Genomic DNA, 23,626 nt, shown 5'->3' on the forward strand with positions numbered 1-23,626 from the left:
TGCAAAAATTACGAAATAGGATACGATCAATTAATTATTCAACGGTTATTTTCAAATGGTATCTAATCCATTTTAAAAGTTCTTCTACTTTTTTTTATTTTAATGAAACTGAATTATAAAAAAAAGTAATAAATAAATATAATATACATGTAAACTTTCATGATATAAATCTTAATTTTTATGGAAAACAATTACATCTATTTTGGGTTGTTTATTAAAATTAGAAATACATAGCTTTACAGAAAGAGAAATAATGCAAAAATTTAAGTCACATCTTTAATACGAAAAAAATAAATTCGAATGATTCGAACAAATAATTATTAAATGGTCATTTTCAAATAGTCTCTAATGGGGCTAAAATCCATTTTGAGCGCACTTTTTCATTTTTTTATTTTTAATAAATATGAAATAATCATTAATTTGTAATAAATCAAAAAACTTATGTACAGTTTCATGATATAAATCTGAATTTTTGTTTAAAAAAAAAAAAACTGACTGAGACCTATTTCGAGTTACTAAATAAAAGTATATACTTTTCAGAGAGAGAAAGATTATAGAGAATTTAAGTCGTGTCTTTAATAAATAAAAAATACGGAACAGGATTCGAACAAATAGCTGTTCACCAATTATTGTCAAATAGTTCTAATAAAGTTAAAATCCATTTTGAATGTTCTTCTGTCTTTACTAACTCTAATAAAGGTAACTAATTAGCAATGGCTAATAAATCCGAAAAATATGTGCAGTTTCCTGATATGAATCTTAATTTTTGTGTTTCATAAATATATGTTTTATTTTCTAGGCAATAACGTTCTGGTTTTTCAAGAAAATGGAAAAATTTTGTATAAATTTGGCAGCCGCCCGTCCGAACCCGGTCGCTTCACCGGTCCACACTATGCCGCTATCAACAGCAGAAATCAAATAGTCGTTTCAGATTTCCATAGCCATTGCGTAAAGGTAAATATAATATTTCTGAATTATAAAAATGCGGTACTAAATATGCATTGGTCATTTTGTGGATTTACACTAAAGTGTTCAACGGTCGAAATTATAAAATTTAAATGAATAGTAATTTAAAAAGAAGCCAGTGGGTGTGGTCTCCTTGAAACTTTCTCTCATATTTCCTAAAGAAAGTGTTATCTCTTCCCCCATACATACAAAAATTTGTGGACCTTGAACTAGGCTTCAATGCTATGAGTGCTCAGATTTTTATTTTGAGACTTCCACGCATAAGCGTTTTGTACTTTATAGTAAAGTGAAGAAAACTACGTATTTTGGATGCCTTTTTGTCGGCCTATTTGAACCAAAATTTGACTTAGCACTAGAATTTATTTGCAAGAGCACATACCAAATGCCATTTATGTAAGGCATTTTTAAATTACCTCGTTCGCGTGCATGCATATGTACCAAGTGTTGTCAGCTCGTTAATGGATTTGATTTGAAGTTTGATAAGCTTAGTTATATTAGCGTCCCGTTTGAAGCAACACTAGGGCTATTTTGGGACGGACCTCGTCATTTTGAACCACGGTCAGATAACGAGGACGACACCTGAGCTGGCATCCCTCTCTCCACACCACACCACTCCAGCGGGAGGACGTTTGGTCATGACGGATTTAAAGTGCAACAGACCCCCTCATACGGCGGTTCTTGGTGGAATCGGGTCTCGAACCTGAAGCCCTCAGGTTCCGAAGCCGAGACCTTACCACCAGGCCACCGCGACCCTTAAGGTTTGATAAAGATTTATATTTTGGATGTTAAAATCGTGTATTAAATTTTAATGTCAAATTTTACTATCGTTTTCTAGTTATTGTGTTCTCCTCCTTTCAGACGGACACACATTTTTCTTTTGAACAGAGTTCGCTAAAAACTCTATATAAATCTAAAAATTTCCTAATTTCATCCATCTAGTTCAAGGCGTTTTTGACTTATCGTGTTCATAGATAAACAGGTAGACGTAATTCCACAAAGGCATTTCTTGATCGTAAGGAAGTATAAAATAGAGATCTGACGAAATCTCAAGGTCAAATTTTTGATGATTGTAATCCTGTATACTTCGCATACGAGAAAGTAAATAACTTAGAGAAGATTATAATAAATTATTTTTAATCATCATTCAAATTTCGAGATCCCTTCAAATTTTTGAATATTTTCTAGCGTATATATTCAATAAACTGTCTATTCACACCATTTATAGAAGTAGTCACTTTAAAAGTAGACTTTTTAGCTTTTGAAACCCACAGGCAGCCTCCTACAGGGCCATCTTACCATTTTTATTAGGTTTCTGCCACCTCCAACTCTCGTTTTTTAAGGTGAGGCCTGGTGCTCAAGATGAGATCATATTCGTATGACTTCTTTTATGTATATATGGGAGATGATGATTCCTTGGTTGAAGATGATTTAAGAATCCGAAATAATTGTAATTCTTCGATTAATTTAAATAAAAGTCATTATGGTTATGTATATACGTATGTATGTATATTTCACTCTTTCTGAACAACTGGGCAAAATCCTACCAAACTTTGCACACATATCATTTAAGATAAAAGAAGTGAATCGGAAGTTTTTAATTAAATACCATTTAATTAATTTTTCCCAAAATATTTAATAAACCTTTCTTTTACTGCAATACTAGTGAATAAAAAGTTAAATATTTATATAGAAAATTTTGATAACTTGAGCTATCAGTGGTTTTTAAAAATCGTCTGTACAACTGATATTCAAATTTAAATTAAAAAATGTTTCAGACGATAATATCTTTTTCATATTGTATTTTGCAAAAAAAGTAGTTTTTACATTTAAATATGAAAGTATTTAAATCCCGAGTAGGTCTGGCTATATCAGTTATTTTTAAAAATATCTTCAGTTGGGATTTATTTTATATTCGTTGAAATTACCTTTAAGATCGTGTCTAGACCGTTTTAGAGGAAGGATGCGTCTGGATAACAATAACAGCATAGCGAAAGAAACGACCAATTCCTGCTTAGATATAATAAATTTTTACTCTTATTTGCAGAATCCCCACCTTCTCTAATAGGATTTGCAATAATCCCCTAAAGGCAAAGACCTCTTAAATCGTAAGAACAAAAAAGAAAACCAAAAAAGAACTGAGTTTAAATGCAGGACAACTCAATGTGAAAAAAATATTTATTATATATATACAACCGTTATTGAAAAGACCGAAATATTGACTTAAAAGGTACAAAAACTTCTTTTCCCCTTTATTTACCATTGTTTGCAAATTGAAACAGAAATAAAGAATATTTATTATGAAAATTTTAAAAAATTGAACAATTCCATTTAAAGAAATTATTTACTATATATAAATATAAATAATTATTAAAAGAGCAGAAAAAATCGCTTAAAAATTTTAAAACTATTTCCAGCCATTTTTGTTTCATGCAATTTTTGGCGTTCCTTTGGCATTCCAGAAATTTCACTTTATTATTTATACTTTAAGAAGGAATAAACAGATACATATAAAAATAGTTTAATTTTAATAAAAGAAGAATCTAACTATGCATTTGATATTATTTAAGATAATAAAGTACAAATCTGTTGGCATTTAACTAAAAATAGTTATCAGTCTGCAATGCGGGTATTCCTGATTAATGAATGACATGACAAGATAAAAGGATCAGAAATTGTACAGAAAGAATGGTTTCGATTTATTTCTGAAAGAAAGACTATATTGATTGCCATTGCATTGCTAAGAATATAAATGTCTGTCGTAACATTTTAGCTAAAATTCTAAGTGCTCTTATGTTAACAGCAGTTGGAATTTGTTATTCCTGAAAAATAAAAAAAAACATTAGTAAAATCCTAATTTTGCTTTTAGTTACTTCCGTGTTTTTGTTTTGTTTTTTTCGTGTTCCATTGAAATATAGAACAATTATTTTTATAAAGTCGAACTAAATAATGCTAGACTATCCATTTCCGTATCCACTATAAAAAAAAGGGCTGATGGTTTATTTTAATAAAATGATGTTTATATTATGCAGATTTATATTATTGTGCAGCTGTCTTTTATTCTGATAGACAGCTGTTTTCTAGTTTCGTATCTAAGAAATATTATTACATGAATATATTACTGTTGCATACTGAACAAAAAAGAAAACAAAATTGTTCTGCTAGAACTCGAAGTATCCACCATTTAAACACTAGAAATAATAAATACTTGTGATTTTTGTTCAGAAGTATACGCATTAACAGAATACTCCTTAAAAATTAATAAATAAGTAATAAAATTTCGATACATTATTTGTGATTTAATTTCTGTGTTCACATATCGTCAGTTTGTAAAAGCAACTTTTAACTAAAAAATCATAGCTATTTATGAATGGTGATTACTACTTTGCTAAAACAAGAAATATATCCCTTTATTTATAAAAAAAAGAAGGAAAACTTAAGAAATTCTTTATGGAACATAAAAAAAAACCGTTAGTGAAAATCTGTATTTGTTTATTTTTAATTCATTATTGAATATATACTGAATATATTCAATATTTTTCAGATTTTTATTTATTTATATTATTTATAAATATTTTTTAAATAATATAAATATATTTTTCAGACACCATGTATTATTCCGATAAGATAGGTATATACGATAAACAGAAAAACTAATACCAATTAATGGTTCCGCTTTAATCCAAAGATATCTTCTTATTTTGCATGGTATGGTGTTTCAAAATTTACTTTATCCTTAATCAGATTTTTAAAAAAATCACTTTTAACTATTTATTTTAGATTGCTTAAAATACCAAATCAATGGTAAGTAAGGAATTCCTGAAATCAAAATCGAAATTGTCATTGAGGAATATTATTAGTATCTTGAAAGTTTTTAAATCAAACAATTTGTCTCTATGTATGAAACGTTTAAGGTAATAAATCTTAAAGCGCTGAAATACCAACAATAAAAACAAATTTTATTATGGCTTAAATGGTTTATCTTTTATGGTAAATATTATTGTAACACTAAAAATATTTTAAGGAAAAGGTTTTATTGTCGACATCTTTGTTAAAGCATATGTAAATTTTTTAAAAAGTTCTCTCTTGTTATAATAGCAAACAAGTCTAAAGCATTTAAATACATGTTGTCTAAATGGTAAACAGCTCCCAGCAGGAAGCATGGCCTTTTTTGTTTAAGGAGGTATAGTTGACGAAATTACTCATCTTTCGTTTTCAATGATAATGACTTTGGGAAATGAGTAAAACGTGACTCATGAAAAGAACTGTTAGTAATAGTTTTCACCGTGTTTTAAAATACTATCAGAAAAAACCAATAACTAGAAAAAAATAATCTTCTTTTTTTTTTTAATTTTTTATGTGCTCTTCAAGATGTTTAAATAGAACTATTTACCTTTTCTTCTAAACATTTTTTAGATGAATTTCTGTCACTTTAATTTTTTTAATTTCATTGAAAAAAATTATGATTCTTTTATGTATTTTTCTTGCGTTTTGTTTTCCACTCCGCTAAGTATTAATGACTAAGATAAAGATATATCTTTGTTATTATGCAAGTGGAATTTTTTCAATGAATAAATTAAATTGATAACTTGAACAACATTTAACAAAGGGTAAAAACATTAATTATCGATAATTAATTAATTATAACAGAATTTAGAGATACATAATGTTGTGGAATTGTGTTGCACCAATACACAAGATGCTCAGCGAAAATTGTTAGTTAATGTTTTCGGTCTTGCTGATTGATGATAGTTATGATCTTCATGCCACGAAAATTTTAATTTTTGTTGCATTTTACCCTCATTGGATCCTAAGCAACTAGGCCGTAGTCTCTCTGCTTAAATGAAATTTCGTTTAAAATTTGTAGAATAACTCTTTTAGAATTTGAAAATTTTACGCATAAAAAAACTATTTTGATAAACAAAGGATGGGTGAAAAAACTTATTCCTGAAAAACTAATTAAAGATATACCATTAAGATTTCAACCTTCCTTCTCTGAAATAAATGTTCTTGAGTGGTCCTTCTCTGAAATAAATGTTTTTAGAAAACACCAAACGATTTTGTATAGGATTGGAGCATTAATAAAAGCTAGGGAAAAAAATTGTGAAATTTATAAAACTCGTGAAAAACCATATTCGAAACTCTGGTATTTGTATAAATTTAAATCAAAAATGATTTTTTAGCATCTTGCGGCTTGCGTTTAATTTATCGAAAAAAAAAATTATTTCTAATCCTAGCAAATATTTCGATTTTTCCTCGATGATTATCTTTTAAAAGTTCCGAGTTTTACTTTCTTTTTCTATAAAAAAAAAATAATAAGGTTCAATACTAACCAAAAATTCTTAATTTGAACTTTTAAGACTTTGACATCAAATAGAAAGAATGAATTAAGAAGAAAGTGGTAATAAATTCTATTTCACTTTGGCTTTAGGAATATGGTGTTTGAAATATTCATTTTTTTTTGACGAAATTCCTCAATCGTTTACATAATTATTTGAAGAAGCAATTATTTCGAAGAAGGATCGTTCACATCGAATATTAGTTTGAAGCACGTTGCTTGAATATCTGGGTTACCTATACAAAAGCTAAAGTATTGAAAGAATTTATAGTCTTGTCTTCATTTTTTTAGGTGTGATGAGCATCATGCACCTTAGGTACCTATGTGATCTTATATAGATTATCTGGAGTACAAAAAGTTAAAGCATGGAAAGAATTTTTAATCTTTTATTCATTTTTAGGCGCTTTCGAGGATACATTTTCTTTTGGTGTGACGGGCATCACGAACCTTAGGTACTTTTGGGATCTTATATGGATTACCCAAAGTACAAATGCTAAAGCATGGAAGGCACTTATAGTCTTGTATTCATTTTTAGGCGCGTTCGAGGATACAGTTTCTTTAGGTGTGACGGGCATCACACACATCTTTGGTACTTTTGTGATCTTATATGGATTAAAAGAGTACAAAAGCTAAAGCGTGGAAAGAATTTATAGTCTGTATTCATTTTTAGATGCTTTCGAGGTTGCAACTTCTTTAGGTGTGACGGGCATTACAAACCTTAGGTACTTTTGTGATCTAATCTCTATTTTCTAGTTTATCATCCCTTCTTTTACTTTCTCATTTCTCTCCATGGCAAGAGAAAAACTTTCCATAAGACACTTCTATCGTTCTTTTCGCTGGTGTCTCATGAACAGCAAAACCCCGCACGTGTTAGTCGTACATGGGTGGAACACTGTGACCTGTATATCAATCGTCTGGCACCTATGTATTTAATCTGCTAGAGATCAGGCGAAAAGTGGAGTTCTGAGTTAAGAGTGGGAGACATCCATCTTATTATCCAATTATCCAATATTAACTCTATATCCATTATCCAATATTAACCATAAAAATACAACATTTTTACTCTTTATTTGATGATAATACCGTTTGTTTGGGGAAGCGTGACTATATCGGACTTTTGTATCATAAAACTCCAACCAACAGTTTTCACATATAATTATATGGTATATTCCTTTTCAATAAATAAAAGTTTACTATAATTATCTCATTATTTATTCAGGTGAAGATATAATGTCATAAATTATACATAAGAACATTAATGAACTTAATAATATCGAATCTTCACGCGTTTCTGGGCATGAAAATTTACTTTGCTACAGTTCTTAATTTTGGAAATGATGGTGGGTTCTTCTATTTTTCACTTGATGACGCTGGGAAAAAAAAATAAACCTGTCAGTTACTGATGACACTCTTGTGATGAGGGAGTAGAAGTCAAAGTTTCAGGTCATGGTCGAAATGGCCTCATTGACCTCTAAAAAAAGGCGTTTCTCGTTGTCTTCAGCTTAGCATAAAAGAATTAAGTCTTCAAGATAGTAATTATTTTCCAAGAAAGATTACGAAGAATTTCCTTTCTTCCCTGACTTTATAAATTATGTGATTTTCTGGTTAATTAATTTTAGAGACATTTCTTATTTGATCCATAATATGAGGATGCTTGGGCGATACAGATTACCGCAGTTAAGTGATTTAGTCATGTTTTACAAATTGAAAAAACGAGGCATTAATCTGTTGTGAACTGTGTTTCTGATGTTTGTAAGAATTGCTGAAACTTTTGCAAGATTTTATATTCACGCATTATTTTACTATCCAATTACAATTTCAAAATGTTCAAAATCAAATTGCATCAGCTAAAGAAACCTTGTCTAAATGCTGTAGAGCACCTTTTGTACTTCTTTCAGAGGACTGAAGAAAAATAATGTATGAATGTAAAGACGTATAATAGAAATTTTATTAAATAACTTTTATTTTTACTAATTTAATACCACTAATGAAAATTCATTCAAAAGTAATAATTCTTAAGTTTGCAAAGATAGTTTTAATATATTAATACATGATACTGAAAACGTTATTTCAATTTGAAAGTAATCCCTAATTATAATAGTGGGAAAATTATTGCTTTATTGCATATTTTGAATTGTAATTACTCATTTCTTATTTTATGTGCATAACGGTAGGCATTTAATTAAAAAACATCTTTAATCGTCGTCTGGCATGCTGTTTGTGTATAAGTTGATATTAAGAGCAGTAATATTAGTAGTATTATGAATTGAGTTCATTAAATGTTTTCCCCTTAATGTCTTACCAAACAAAATAAATCTGTCGTTTCTCGATGGGAACTATTCCTTCTTTTGCGGAAAGTGGAATAGTTTGTTCTCATTCACTTCATTATCGTTTAAAGTAGAACCTGGTTATTTGTTTTCTATTCATTTATAGCCTATGAATAATTCCGAAGTCGTTATATTGATATCTAAGTAGGAAAAGTGTATTCCACCACTTGCTTATAGTTCCTCCTTTTTCAAGAAAAGAGAAATAATGAATAAGGCGGAAAATCTGCGAATCTTAGAAAAGGGTTAAAAACGGCGTATAACCGAAACTTTCCGTCGTATAAATGAGGTACTTTATCAATACAAAAGTTATGAATGAATCAGGACTGTGACAAAATTACGTATAAATGCGAATGATGAATAAATGAAGCATGAATTAACGGTACTGTATTGCATTTAATAAATATGACGAATAAATGAAGACTGAATTAACAGCACTTTATTGCTTTTAATAAATATGACGAATAAATGAAATCTGAATTAACGGAACTTTATTGCATTTAATAAATATGATGAATAAATGAAAACTGAACTAATTTATTGCATTTAATATGGCGAATAAATAAAATCTGAATTAACGGTACTTTATTGCATTTAATAACTATGATGAATAAATGAAAACTGAATTAACAGCACTTTATTGCTTTTAATAAAGATGACGAATAAATGAAATCTGAATTAACGGAACTTTATTGCATTTAATAAATATGATGAATAAATGAAAACTGAACTAATTTATTGCATTTAATATGGCGAATAAATGAAATCTGAATTAACGGTACTTTATTGCATTTAATAACTATGATGAATAAATGAAAACTGAATTAATTATACTTTATTGTATTTAATAAATAAGACGAATGAATGAAAACTGAATTAGCGATACTTTATAGCATTTAATAAAAATGCCGAATGAATAAAAATTGAATTAACGGTACTTTATTGCATTTAATAATTATGACGAATAAATGAAAACTGAACTAATTATACTTTATTGCATTTAATAAATATGACGAATAAATGAAAACTGAATTAATGGTCCTTTATTGCATTTAATAAATATGCTGTCGTTGTTATTGTAAAATAATCTATTTATACATGATAAGCGAAATTGAAGGTAAATTATTTTTTACTCTTTAAAGCAATTAAATATCAATACTTTTTAATTAATTTAAAGTAAGACAAATTAATGTAAATAAAATACTTGAATAACTCTTCCATTGTTTCCATTATCCTTATACCGTTACGAATGAGAATTAGACATGAAATGAAATAATGAAACATAAACAAGCGTACGTATATACTAAGGTAAGGAGTAATTATTACAATTAAATTATATTAGTCACAAAATGACGATTAACTTGAAAATTATTTTAATAAAATTACTTTCATATTATTCTCGGTTTCTTGCTAGATATGATCCATAAAATTCTCTCAACACTTTCGCGATCTCAATTTCGCATCTCATTTGCTTATCAAATTTTATAAATTAAAGACTGGATTTTTTTAATTTTTAAAAAATTTTGCATTAAAGTTTAATTTTTATTTTTAAGATTTTTGATGCTGAAGGTGGCTTCCTATCGTCTTTTGGATCGAACGGTGAAGGGAATGGCCAGTTCAACGCACCAACCGGTGTGGCGATCGATAGCCAGGATAACATAATTGTTGCTGATTGGGGAAACTGTCGAATCCAAGTAAGTATAGATTATCTTCTCCGAAAAATATTTACGGTAGCAAATTATCTAGGAATAAGCAAATTATCCCTAGATAATTTGCTTCTAGGAATTTTACTTATCTGAAAAATTTGAAATATCACATCATGGGCAATAAATAAATTACATAATATAGTTAAAAATTGTGTAAATACGGTTTTAAAAACACACTTCTAGTGTTATACCAGTCGCCTTTGGCTATCAGTTGGCTCCCCGGGAATATTGATTATATTTAATTTAATTTTAATCTTTTAGATATAACTTCATATCCATGATACCGTGAAATTGCCAGACTTTCAAGACGTATCATTTTTGTTGTCTTACATATGCTCCGCTTATTATCCACATGAAACTTTCTAATAGAGACCTTTCTCTTGGCATCATCGCACTATTAAAAATGTAAATGTGTGGTTTATCTATCTTATAAATTTGGTGATATTGTACTGTAACTTCCCTATTTTATCCAACTCGTAAATGACACACACATACACACACACACACACAGACACACACACAGACACACACACACACACACACACACACACACATATATATATATATATATATATATGTGTGTGTGTGTGTGTGTGTGTGTGTGTGTGTGTGTGTGTGTGTGTGTGTGTAATGATATTTTAAACTTTTAATTTCAATTTAATTAATTTCCAATATTTTATCTTAATTTAGCACAAAGTAACTTCATTCTAAAATATTCTCTTATTTCGTGATCAAATTAATTCAAGAGAAGCTTTATAAACATGCTTAGTCAGCTAAACGCCGGTACTTTCACACGCTCGGCGTGAAGGGGTAAAAATGTCCAGTAAGCACATTCTTTCTTAAAAGATCCCTGTGTTTCCCTTACATGTGATCGACATGCGTCAGAAATCCCTAACAGAATCTTAATAATATATTAGCACATTGAAGAAGTATTTTCCCTATCAAAATCTAAGGTTACATAAGGCGAGGGATAATTTATTTCGGCCCTTTTTCCCCAATTCTGCTTTTGTGATGCGCCTGTGGCGTACGCGCAATGTCCGCGTCTTTGCTTGTAAATAATCATGTTTGCCTGCCGGAGAGAATAAATAGAACTTTAAAAATTACTAAGTCTGTTCACTGCTGGTCGCACCTGCATCATGCTTCAAATAAAATAATCTTATATATATATATATATATATATATATATATATATATATATATATATATATATATATATATATATAATGTTACAAACCTGTAATTTTGCTTCCCAGCAAGACGAATAGTGTCATCCTAAGAAAGACCGTTGTACGATCTGTCCTGTGTATGCTGAGCGGGTGCCGTGTCAATAAACTCAGAGCTTGGCAACAAACTTGGCGAACATTTGGCGACTTGGCGATGAATTTGGCGAGTTTGGCGACTAAATGGATAATACCAGAAAGTTCGAGAAATTTCATGAGCCATCCAGTAATAACAGAGATACACCCAGATACGTCCTGATTGGTCAGAAGATTCTAGCCCCGCCTCCCGAAACTATAAAAGACGGGAAATCTGAAGCTGCGAGGTAGTCGTGTCGTGTGTATCGGAAGAAGTCGTGTGGATCGTCAGAAGACGTGAGTGAGAGGAGTCGGAGTCGCCGACAAATAAGAGGTCTTGGAGGATTAGACAGCAAGAAAGCTGCTGAACTATTAGAGGTTAAATGTGCTGCGTCATTACGATTAATTTGCGATATTTGTTGTAGAAGAAAAATTTTGTAACAATATATACAGAGACAGAGTGGCGAATTTATTCACTTTTGGGTCCATGGCAGTGCGCTATGGCCCCAAAACTGACTAAATATATTGTTCTCTTTAGTCGCATACGTCAACACAACTGAATCAACATGTAAATTATTATTTTTTTTTAGATTTTTTTTTATTAAAGTAATTTCATGAAAATTTAACTTTTCTTATTTTTTTTTATCGCTGTATACCATTCACAGTTTTATACAATATTAAAAAACATATGCTCTGTTTTATATTTAAATAACTAAATGAACATTATGAAGCTCGATATGACTGCACGGCATCCACGTTTATACACAACATTAAAAAGCAGATGCTCTGTGTTTATACTGTAATAACTAAGTGAACGTTATGGAGCCCGGTATAACTGCGCAGCATCAACAATGCGCAATATTAAATATGCAGATGCTAGGTGTTTATACTGTAATTACTAAGTGAACGTTATAAAGCCCGATATAACTGTACATCATCAACGTTCATACACAATATTAAAAAGCAGATGCTCTGTGTTTATACTGTAATTACTAAGTGAACGTTATAAAGCCCGATATAACTGTACATCATCAACGTTCATACACAATATTAAATATGCAGATCCTCGGTGTTTATACTGTAATAACTAAATCAAAGTGATGAAGCCTTATATAACTGCGTTCGTACATAATATTAAAAAGCAGATGCTCGATGTTTATACTGTAATAACTGGGTGAACGTTATGAAGGCCAGCCCAGTAATCCTAGGCAGCTACCCAATCAGATATCTTCTATTGAATGTATGGCGTATTTATAGAATTGCATATAATTTTTTTTATTTATAAATTTCGTTCTTTCATCTTACAGGTTTTTGACATGAATGGCTCCTTCTTATCCTTTATTAACACTTTTGGTGATCCGCTTTATGGTCCACAAGGATTGGCTCTAACTCCAGACGGGCATGTAGTTGTGTCTGATTCTGGAAACCATTGCTTTAAAGTGTACAAATATCTTCAATAACGATGTCTAGCGCTATACTGATGTTTATTTATCACTGTATAAACTCGTTGATCCTCTTTTTACATTCACTCATTATTTGACTTTTTGTTTTCTTCCCTGAAAGAATTATCGTGCTTTAATAAAGATTACGAAACTGACAAGAAGTTTCATTGTTCAGTTGTTTACTATTTTCTGTGCGTGTTGTATGTGAGGCTGCTATATAATTCATTCGATTTTTCAGGATATTTTATGTTATTTAATAGCAATCTGTGATGTACATTTAATCAATACTGTATAAGCTGTTTCTATCATAGGCAACTTTTCATTTTCTAGATAGAATTTTTTTTTAAATGATCAAATAATGGGAATAAAATATCAAAAAACCTATTCAAGTATATTTAGTAGAAATTCAAACTTCGTAAACCATTATTAAATTGCTGCAAAATTTTTAACGGTGACCATCCGAAAATGTAATTAAAACATAATACTAAAATTATCACATATGTTAAATTTATATAATACCGTAAATTGAACCTTTTAACTAATTCGATATTTCGGAAGATAGTTCGAAATTTTAATAAAACAAATAGTAGCAATTGCCAATCTAAATGGTGAATACCAAAAATATCAACTACTATTAAAACTGCTTATTTTAAACCGGTAAAATTTAGATAATTCAGCATCTGACATGATATCTAAAAATTCCGATTTAATAAAAATTCAAGGGCAGGCTTTTTTTATGAAGAAGGGGGTGTATATCAACCTTTAAGAAATGTCCTTTGCAGCTCTGTTCACTTCTAAACACCAACAAGCTTTAATTGTGTTAATCACAAAATTTATTTCATCTGGAACTATAGATAAAAGCAAAACTTCAATGTAAAAAGATAAATACATCTTTAACATTGGAAACTTTCTCCTTTCATTCATTAATTTCCGTCTGCTTATTTATTTACAACATAATCTCTATAAGCAGCTCAAAATTTTCCCATCCATTTTTGATGCCCTTTTCCCATTATAAAAAAAATAATTAAAATTTTCTTCCTTTCTCGGCTTGCTTAAAATTGCATAAAATATGTTTGGAAATGTGTATCCTGCATAAACTTAATTTTTTTAACACGTTTCTATTTAAATGACAGCTAAGATTAACTCTCTTTGCTACAACATTCTGTAACATCATAATTGATAATTTATTCATTAACAAAAGCGTTTGAGAATTCATTATCATAGACCAGTGTAAATGTTAAAAATAAGGTGTAATGAATTTGATAACGATTAAAAAAAAAAGATGCTGCATCATTACGGAATCAAATAATTGACAAAATGGAACTCAAAAATGAGCAAATTAGTGTTGGTATATGGATGGACGCTTAAACTTTGTAACATACAAAATTCTAACCGAATCTTATAATATATTCACAATAACACCAATTAATGGTTTTATTAGCAGTTAAAATTTATAAATTTTATGAATTCGATACATATATTTATAAGTATATTACTGTGGGATTTAATTTTGGTAATTACAAGAAATTGAAAATTAATAACTATATAATGCATATACAATTTCAATATATAAAAAATGACATGTTTCAGCTTATGTAACACGATTTACTTTTGAAGTCTAATAATATGATGTTTGACTCCAAATCAGTATCGCAGTAAAAACATTTATTTCCAAAGAAAAATATTTCTCAAAAAAATTTTAAAATTTAGATTTGTGGTTTCTCAGAATGCAGCTAAGAATATTGCTTTAAAAGAAGGTGTGAATGAGGCATGGAAACTAATTTTCATCCAAAGTTACTAAACAGACTAATGAAGAATTGGAAAAATAGTAATTAATTTAAATACCAGCATTCTTAAACTCGCTTATCAGTTTTAAAAACTGTATTTTTAATTTGTATTTCTTTCATTTTACTTAATGAAAATTCGAGATTGTTTAAATTTTTTTTAAAAAGTCATGAGAAATTCAAAATGTCATTTAAATACTTGTTCATTTATTTAAAATTATTATTTTTTTAAAAAAACTTCCAACTCAAGAAATTAAATAATTGCAGTATTAATAATCTTGTTACATATTGATTTTTTTTCTCCTGAACTGAAACTTCTATTTAAAAAGTTTTATTAACTTTAAAATAAATTAATAAAAAAATATGTAGGAGAAAACTGTACTTTGTCACTCATGAATTCCCGAAATTTGATAGGTGGTACCAATTATTCATTTTCCTGGCTGTTTCTACAATAACATATGAACTATAATTTTAACACTAAAATTCTTTATGAAAAAAAAATAAGCATAAAAATGCAGTTAGTCTAAAATTAATTACAAAAATAAAAGTTGAAGATTAAATAGCCATCATTTATTTTTATCTTCGTTTAAGTACGATGAAACATATTTAGACTAAAATCTGTGGAGCTTGCAGTTGTCCGCTGAAGGTCATAAACATATAATTAAAACATACATTGTTTTTCTCCACTAAGACTTCAATTGTAAATAATATAGCATAAAAGAATAATGTAAATAGCAACACAAACAGACAAAAACAAGTATAAGCAACTCTCAAAATTTTATTTACAATTATTTGTTAATAAATACATTTAGTACAGGCAGACTCTTAAAATTCACATATACCACATGCAGGCTTAATTATCTGGGAAGACAGTAAAAAAATAAATTGTTGCCACACTGATTATGAAAGATACAATTATGTACTGTAAAACTTTTGTCTGTTATTATTTTGTTATGCTAAGATAAAATATATTGACACCACAGTCAGGTATGCTCAGTGTACGTGATATAATGCACATTGCAGCTAGAACGAAAGTATGTAATGGTAAACAAAAATGATATACAGAACTAGAAAATATTTCAAAAACTAAACTAATTTAATTTCAAGTTCTATAACAATATGTTGCAGTTAGGTATATTTTATTTCTAAAATAATTAGCATATCATGAAATAATACAAATAGCAGTTGTAAATCTTGATGCAAACACCTGTTTTCTTCCTTCAGAATTATCCTTTTTGGAAAAATTCAGAAGAAAGCTTCAATAGCGTAATTAAATTCATAGTTTTCCTTTTTTATTCAAGAAACTTACAACCACCCCAGGATTTCTTAAACAGATAAATTCTCCACACATACACATACTTAGTTCTAATCAAAATCTTGAATATCCAGAAATCCACACAACTAAATAAGAAAACAATAAATAAGGAGTAAAATGAGTAGTTCTTGTAAAAATGGGACACAAATCAAGATCAACATTTAGAATTGAACTTTTATATACATAAGCATCTATTTATCTTATAAACTACGTCTTGGTTTCTACCTATGTGAGTGATTGAAATATTTAAGCCACATCAGAATTATTCTGAAATAAAACTAAAATATTTAGTAATATGTTCGTTGAGAATAACAAGAATAGAGTAGCTAATGAAAAATCATTTAGCTAATTTTCTCCAAGCATTCATCCACATAGAAAAGTAATGACTTACCATACCATTTATGCTTTAAATTTAGATCATCCACACACAAAAATAATGACTTAGCGCACCATTTATGCTTTAAATTTAGAATGTCAGCAGAATATATTCATTTCGTTTTTTTTAATTAATTCATCATTTTACACTATAATATTGTTAATCGGCAAATAAAATTCGATATTAATTCAAATTCAAAATGCATTTAATTCATTCAAAATAAGTATCATGCATTAAGTCATAAATTAATTTTCATTAGTAACAAAAAACATAAATTTTTTCAGTGAGTCTTTTAAAATTTACATAACACAGCTTCCTGGAAGTTAGCTATTCAGTTTTTAAGTTCCTTGAGAACATAAAAACTGTTTTTCAAAAAAACTTGTTTTTCCTTTCATTGAAAAAGTTAGCTAATCGGTTAATCATTTCTTATTAAGTTTCGAATTACTTTACACTTTCCTTCAACTAATAACATTAACTTTAAGTGCAAGTAAATGAAACTAGCGAATGTATTTCGATTGTTTTTGAATATTAGACATGTTTGACAATTTAACAGGATTTACTGGTGACCTTGTAAATTTATTTCAACCATGCATATAGTCATCAAAGATGAAAGTACATTTTATTGAAAGATAAAACAAAAATAATTACCAGGTTTTCCTGGCATATATATATATATAATCACTGAGCTGTCTTATTTAATAAAGACTAAAGGCACTCTGTTTACTTAATAAATATAGACATGTATTGAAAACGAAAAATTTTCATACTTCAACATAAGTTTTCATAACTAATTATTCATATGGTTAATTAATTAGTTACTTTGCACTTCACATATAACTTCTCTGTGTTGTTTTTGATACACATTTTTATGACCTGATTCAAGGACCAACTGATTAAGGATTTAAAAATATATAATGATTTAAGATAAAATATAATGCAAGAAAGAACACAAGAATAATCCAATTTTATAGGAACATTTTGATAAAACTCCATAGGTGATTTCATATTTCACAATGAATGCCGAGTTAAAAATATCACTAACGTTTTTTCTGAATTACTCACAAGATTATAAATAATTACCTATAATTTAATAACATTTTGCACATTTTTTTTACATTATGAAAAAAATTTAAAATGAACAGCAACAGCAATTCAAAAACTATGAGAAAGACACAATGATGCAACATCATTAGGAATAACATTTCCAATAATATTCAACTTCTTATCAGGTTTTGACTTCACGAAAATAAAAATGAAGATAATTATTATTTTGACATCTGTAATGACAAATTGTTTTTCATTCTCTTATAAAGCTTTTTTAAAAAAAACACCTTTTTTTAGACGCAAACACACGATTTTTAATAAAAGGATACATTTATTTAAAACAAACTAGTCACACTCAAGGTAATAAAATAACAAAATATAAGAAAAATCAATAATAACAGTTATATCCGATAAAATAATATTCTATCTCCTTTATAATACATTGAATTTCCTTCAAAAGGAAAACGGATATTTTTAAGTTAGGGAAAAATAACAAAATAAATATGGTTCGGTAAATTTTCGTTGTTATTCTTAAACCATGTGTTACAGTTCAACAGTGTTTGCATATTACGGTTAATATTCTTAAAAGCCTTTTATAATCTTGGATATAAAATATAAAATTTAACACTTTTTTATATTTTAACATAATAAAAATTCAGTTTTCAAAAAACATAAATATTCCAATGTATCTTATATTAATTTCCATCAGAAAGTACTGCGAATTTTAAAGAATGTGAATTTTAAATTCTTTTCTTTTTTTCAAACATAAAACTACTCAAATGCAGCAATGTTTTAAAAAGTGAATGAGTTTCTGAAAATTATATTGGAACAATCAAATGTTTTCCCTATTATTTATGAACTACAACATTAAATATTTCTGTGTTTGAAAAAAAAATTAAAAAGTTTTTTTTATAAAAGAGACCTATTTCAGAGAAAAGCTCCAGGAGGTTTGAAACATTATCAATTCCATAAGAATGACTTATGTCCATTCTGTATTGGTTACCAGAATATAAGAAAACTGCTAAAATAAGGGAATCTTTCATTTCAATAACAAAAAATTATGTGTTTTATACAAAAATCACTATTAAACGAATGGTAAGATGTTTACAATAAAAAATAAGATCTATATAATACCTGTATTAGGACTTCTCAAGTTATCTACATACTATAGAAATAAACTATAATACGTGGGAATACCCATGAAGTTGGCCCCTAAGATTTGTTTCAAATTATTCAAGAGTAAAAGATGAAGTGTTTGGCATTACAAATTCTTTACATTGGGAAGTAAATACTTAATATGAAGTCAAAATATATAATTCTATGACTTTACAACTAAATAATGGGGAAACGTTTCGGGGTAAAAAAAAAACTACATATGCAGACTATAAGGGCATATAAATTGAAAAAGTATAAAAAGTGCTTTGAAATAAATGGCATTGTAAAAACAATTGAAAAATATTTTCAGTTTTTGAAACAAAATACTTAATACATCAAAACTAACGCTTTATAATTAAAAATTAGCTTTGTTATTTATTTGTCATTAAATATTATGATTAATAGTGAGCACACTTACTTTCCAGTATCTACTTAACTGGAAGGATCTTCATGGTATCAGAATTTAATTTTTCCCAAAAGTTTTTGTGCCATTAGTGCTTTCAAAGTACACGATTATAAACAATCAACATTTAGACAAAATACATGTTCACATTCACAAAAACCTAAGCTAAATAAAATAGGAATTATTTAAATAAAAGATACTTTAATGTATAAATAAAACATTAATATTGAACTATTAAGCGAAATTCAAAACATTAAACGAAGTTCTACAATGTTTAGTAGTACAAGAAAATACTTTAAGTGCAATAATGTTTTCAAAATACAAGGAGTAAACATGATGTCATACAGCGTAAAAAAATCACAGACAAATAACAAGGTAATAGAGTAGAAAACATTTCAAACAGTTATAGAGTAATATCAAGACCATAAGAAAATATACCATGCATCCATTTTTAATTTTTGATGTAATTCATACAGATGAAGATTAACTTTAAGCTAATCAATTGTGAACTGATTTTAAGACTTCACATAGTTTGACACAATATAGAAAAACTACAGATTTTTGACACATTTTTCATCAAAGTTAAATAACTAATCACCCATAAAAGAAAAAAGTGTGCAAGTGTAATTTTAAAACAATTTAAATATATTTTTCAAGTTAAACACACATTTCTTTATTCTTAAGTTTTTTGACAAAAGAGTTGAGGGTGAAGAAAAGAATGAGTAAAGTATTTCTGATTTTAATTAAGAAAAAAATTGAAGATTTAAAGAGCTGCACTAAATTTGCAAATGCAAATGGAAATCTTTATAGAGAAAGTCAGGCAACTTCTACAGTCGCATGCATATTAATTAGTTTAAGTGCTGCTCTCAATGAGCAAATACTGCTTTTTTTAGAATTAAAATTTTAAATTGGTGAAATACTTTTGTATAGCTTCAAAGAAACGATCCGCACAATACCAATGTTATTCAATCTACTTCTTTAGTCACAAGTTAGACACTACTAATATAGATTTACAATTCAATTTGAACATTAATCAAACCTGAGATAAATAGAAAAGTAATCAAATATTTAAAAAAATTAGTATTAAAATTGTATTCTTAGGATTATGAATGGGTCAAGATCTAATTCGCTATATTTTGATATTTTTAAAAAAATCAGATTAGTAGAAAATACATACACTAAAAATTTTAAGGGAGTGAATTGGATGAATTCAAAACTACACATTTGAATATTAAATTCGAAACTATGTCAAATAGTTAAAAATAAAGATAAGTACATCTATGTTAAGCCACTATTATAGATTTACTATAATTCTTCATGTGCTTCAGAACTACTCACTATTTAAAGATTAATAATATTCACATGGACTCGAGATTTCCAAGAAACTGGAGATTCTCAAAATTATCAACACAAAAACTAAAGAAATATCACAGCTTAGCAAATCCCAGTAAGTTGAGTATCACTAGATTAATTAATAACTGTACATACAATAAAAATATAAACAATCACAGAGTAATGGAATCACTTGTGTACATGTATCTTGCATAGATTATAAATAAGTGTTGATTTCAATAAAGATAAAAATGTGTTAATAACAGATTTCAAACTATGCATATTTACATATTTTCTAAGGCTCTCAATATGTACATAACTAATCGTAATCCCACATACCGCCTACATACAATGTAGTTTCACTTATGAGATGCTATATAAATTAAAATTTATTGCTTGGTAAAAGGAACGTTCAGTCAGGAGTTTCAATTGAAAGAGCTGGCACTACAACCCTGAGTTCTGATTGAGAAGAAAGATTTTTTTTCTTAGAATGAGAATAGGAAGGTTTTCCGCATGTAATAGCTTGAACAGGGGGCTCATTATCTTCAGGTTCATTGCTATGTAAGCTGTAAGATATGTTACCATATTCCTGAAGAAGTGGACAAATACTCAACAAAAATTGACAGAAGTCTTTTCTGATTCCAAACCACCCTGTAGAATTAATGAATAATGTTAATTTATGTAGAATTTATGACAAGAACAAAAAATATTAATTTCAAATCAATTAGAATTTTTAAAAATTACCACAATTTTCGAAATAAAAAAATAAAACCTTGATCATTCTAAAACATAAACGAACATTAAAAGTATAATAAAAACTCAAATGCAGATTGACACTTACAATGGTTTCCTCCTTTAGATCCAAAAGCCAAAAATATTAGGACGATAAAGGTAAAATACAGTGGGATACATGTTGCAGCATATGTTAAACTACTTTCACTATCCAGCTTATTGGACAATAAAACCTATGAAAGGATTAACATTGTATAAAATTTCAGCATTAAAAATACAAGTAAGAGAAAAAAAGAACTACACTTTTTATATCTAGAGAAATCTATGTAATTTGAAAGAAAGAAATCTATGCATCATGAAATGGACATGTAAATGATTAAAATCAGCAGAAAAACATATAGCAATAAAAGTGCATACGTTTCACAAAAAATTAACTTTTTGTACTCGGATGTCTCCTCTTAGGCACTACTCAAGATGATGCATCATTTTACCGTTATATATATATATATATATATATATATATATATATACATGGTGTTCATTAATTATTGTCGGGGTTTCCATACCTCATAATTTTCGAATAAAAAAATATTACGCAAAAACCGATTACGTATTCGTAAATTACAACTCAATGGTATTAAAGTGTAAAGCTTGCACAATTTGCACTTTGTAGGCATTCAGGCGATTATGTATTCGTAAATTACAACTCAAAGAATTTTATTAATGATATTAAAAAGATAAATGAATTTGCACATGGCTGCCCTTCGTGGCTCGTAACACATCGAGATGAAATTCGATTTCCCTCCAAATGTTCTCCAGCACAGTGGCAAAACTTAAACTTGAATTGAACATGCTTCTCTTGACTTTTGAAAAATATATTCAACAGTGTTTTCATATATACACTCATTAGTTCATATGAACATTTCAGAATATATTCAAACATCGAAATCAGTAATGTATCAAAAAATATTATCAATTTAATCAATTTATTATTATATTATTTAAAAAGAATTTCTCTAAAATGTAGAAACCAGTTAAGTGTTGCAGACTTTAATACCAGTTTTCAAGCTGATTAAAGAATTTGAAGTAAAATTGGTAATTAAGTAAAATATATACAGAATTATCAATAAAACAATACATACCAAATATATTAATAGAGGTATAACTATAACACTATATGAAACAGCTGAATGCATACTAGTACGTCTCTGTTCGGCACTAACTTCAGGTGTGCGTAGTAAAATACTGGCAAAAATAATAGCATACAATACACCAATAACTGCCATACACATCACAATCCAAAGTGGAACAAATACAACCTAAGAAACAATTTAAAATATCAAAGCAAAATAATGGAGAAAAACTACAAAAGGGAAGTAAATAAAAAGTTCAAAACAAATATCATTAAATGTTTAAGAGTGAAAAAAATTAATACACCCTGTACAATACACTTATTTGAGAATAAGTATTTCAATATTTACTAGTTTTAAAGAACGGCATATTAGAAAATTATACCACTTCCTTTTTATTTTTATGTATCTTACTGTTAAAATATATTAAACTGTACTCAAAAGAAAACCATCTGTATTTATTCTTTTTAAAACTTCGTAAATCTTAACAAATGACTATAAAACTGAATTATATAAATGTATTTTTAACAGATAAATTTCTCATTTATGAATTTATAGCATAATTTATATACAAACCGCATCTATACTTACAACCCAATTCCATGTAATAATTTCATCCAGACGCAAAGCCAAAAAGATGAACTGAAGAATATTTACAGAGCAGAAGAGTTCCAGCTGCAAGTAATATAGTTTAAATTAATATTGAATTTTAAATAATTTATAAAAAAATCATTCCAACTGAAAACGAATGATATATTTTCTTAAATATAATTTAATAATATTTACCTCAAATGAACGGTCATGTTTAACAGCCCATATGCAGACAACGATCGATATAATGGAAATCAATATTAAGGGGACAAACACCAAAATCCACCAATGTCGATTATTTTCTAATTTATCACAAACTAAGACTTCAAACATAAGTAATAGCACTTGTAAAACAACACTAACCAACATTGCCTTGTAATGGACATATCCTTCTCCTTCAACCCTAAAAAGACAAGATTTAAAATAATAGAAAATCATTTTTAACAAAATATTATAACAAATTCAAAATTCATACCTGAAATGAAATTGCTGCTAAAAGAAAATGCCTCACTCAGAAATAAATTTTCATACGATATATTTTTTTTTTAGTGAGTCTCATGACTGAATTTATATGTATTATTTAAACTAAATAAACCTGAATAATGTTTGTAATACCTGCTTTAAATATATATCGAAATAAGCTTCCAAATATGAACAGATATGTTAAACAGGATATATAAATATTACTTAAATGGA

The 23,626-nt window shown here is 28.1% G+C and overlaps 2 protein-coding genes across 6 annotated transcripts in view; one reads left to right on the forward strand and one right to left on the reverse strand.

The window, feature by feature from the left end:
* Positions 1-13,229, forward strand: part of LOC129958821 (tripartite motif-containing protein 2-like) — a 118,274-nt gene extending 105,045 nt beyond the window's left edge. For all 4 annotated transcript variants that reach the window (XM_056071519.1, XM_056071516.1, XM_056071517.1 and 1 more), the window contains exons 5-7: positions 800-954; positions 10,179-10,319; positions 12,934-13,229. In XM_056071519.1, the coding sequence (XP_055927494.1) occupies positions 800-954; positions 10,179-10,319; positions 12,934-13,086 (449 nt within the window). In that variant the 3' untranslated portion in view covers positions 13,087-13,229. The remainder of the gene's footprint in view (positions 1-799; positions 955-10,178; positions 10,320-12,933) is intronic.
* A 2,381-nt stretch (positions 13,230-15,610) lies between these two features.
* LOC129958572 (transmembrane protein 185A-like) overlaps positions 15,611-23,626 on the reverse strand; it is a 32,354-nt gene continuing 24,338 nt past the window's right edge. For both annotated transcript variants that reach the window (XM_056071140.1, XM_056071139.1), the window contains exons 3-7: positions 23,126-23,333; positions 22,931-23,014; positions 22,352-22,528; positions 21,319-21,442; positions 15,611-21,128 (exon numbers count right to left, since the gene is read on the reverse strand). In XM_056071140.1, coding sequence (XP_055927115.1) covers positions 20,890-21,128; positions 21,319-21,442; positions 22,352-22,528; positions 22,931-23,014; positions 23,126-23,333 — 832 coding nt within the window. In that variant the 3' untranslated portion in view covers positions 15,611-20,889. The remainder of the gene's footprint in view (positions 21,129-21,318; positions 21,443-22,351; positions 22,529-22,930; positions 23,015-23,125; positions 23,334-23,626) is intronic.

The sequence above is a fragment of the Argiope bruennichi genome, chromosome X1 (genome assembly GCF_947563725.1).
Source record: "Argiope bruennichi chromosome X1, qqArgBrue1.1, whole genome shotgun sequence".
NCBI lineage: Eukaryota > Metazoa > Arthropoda > Arachnida > Araneae > Araneidae > Argiope > Argiope bruennichi.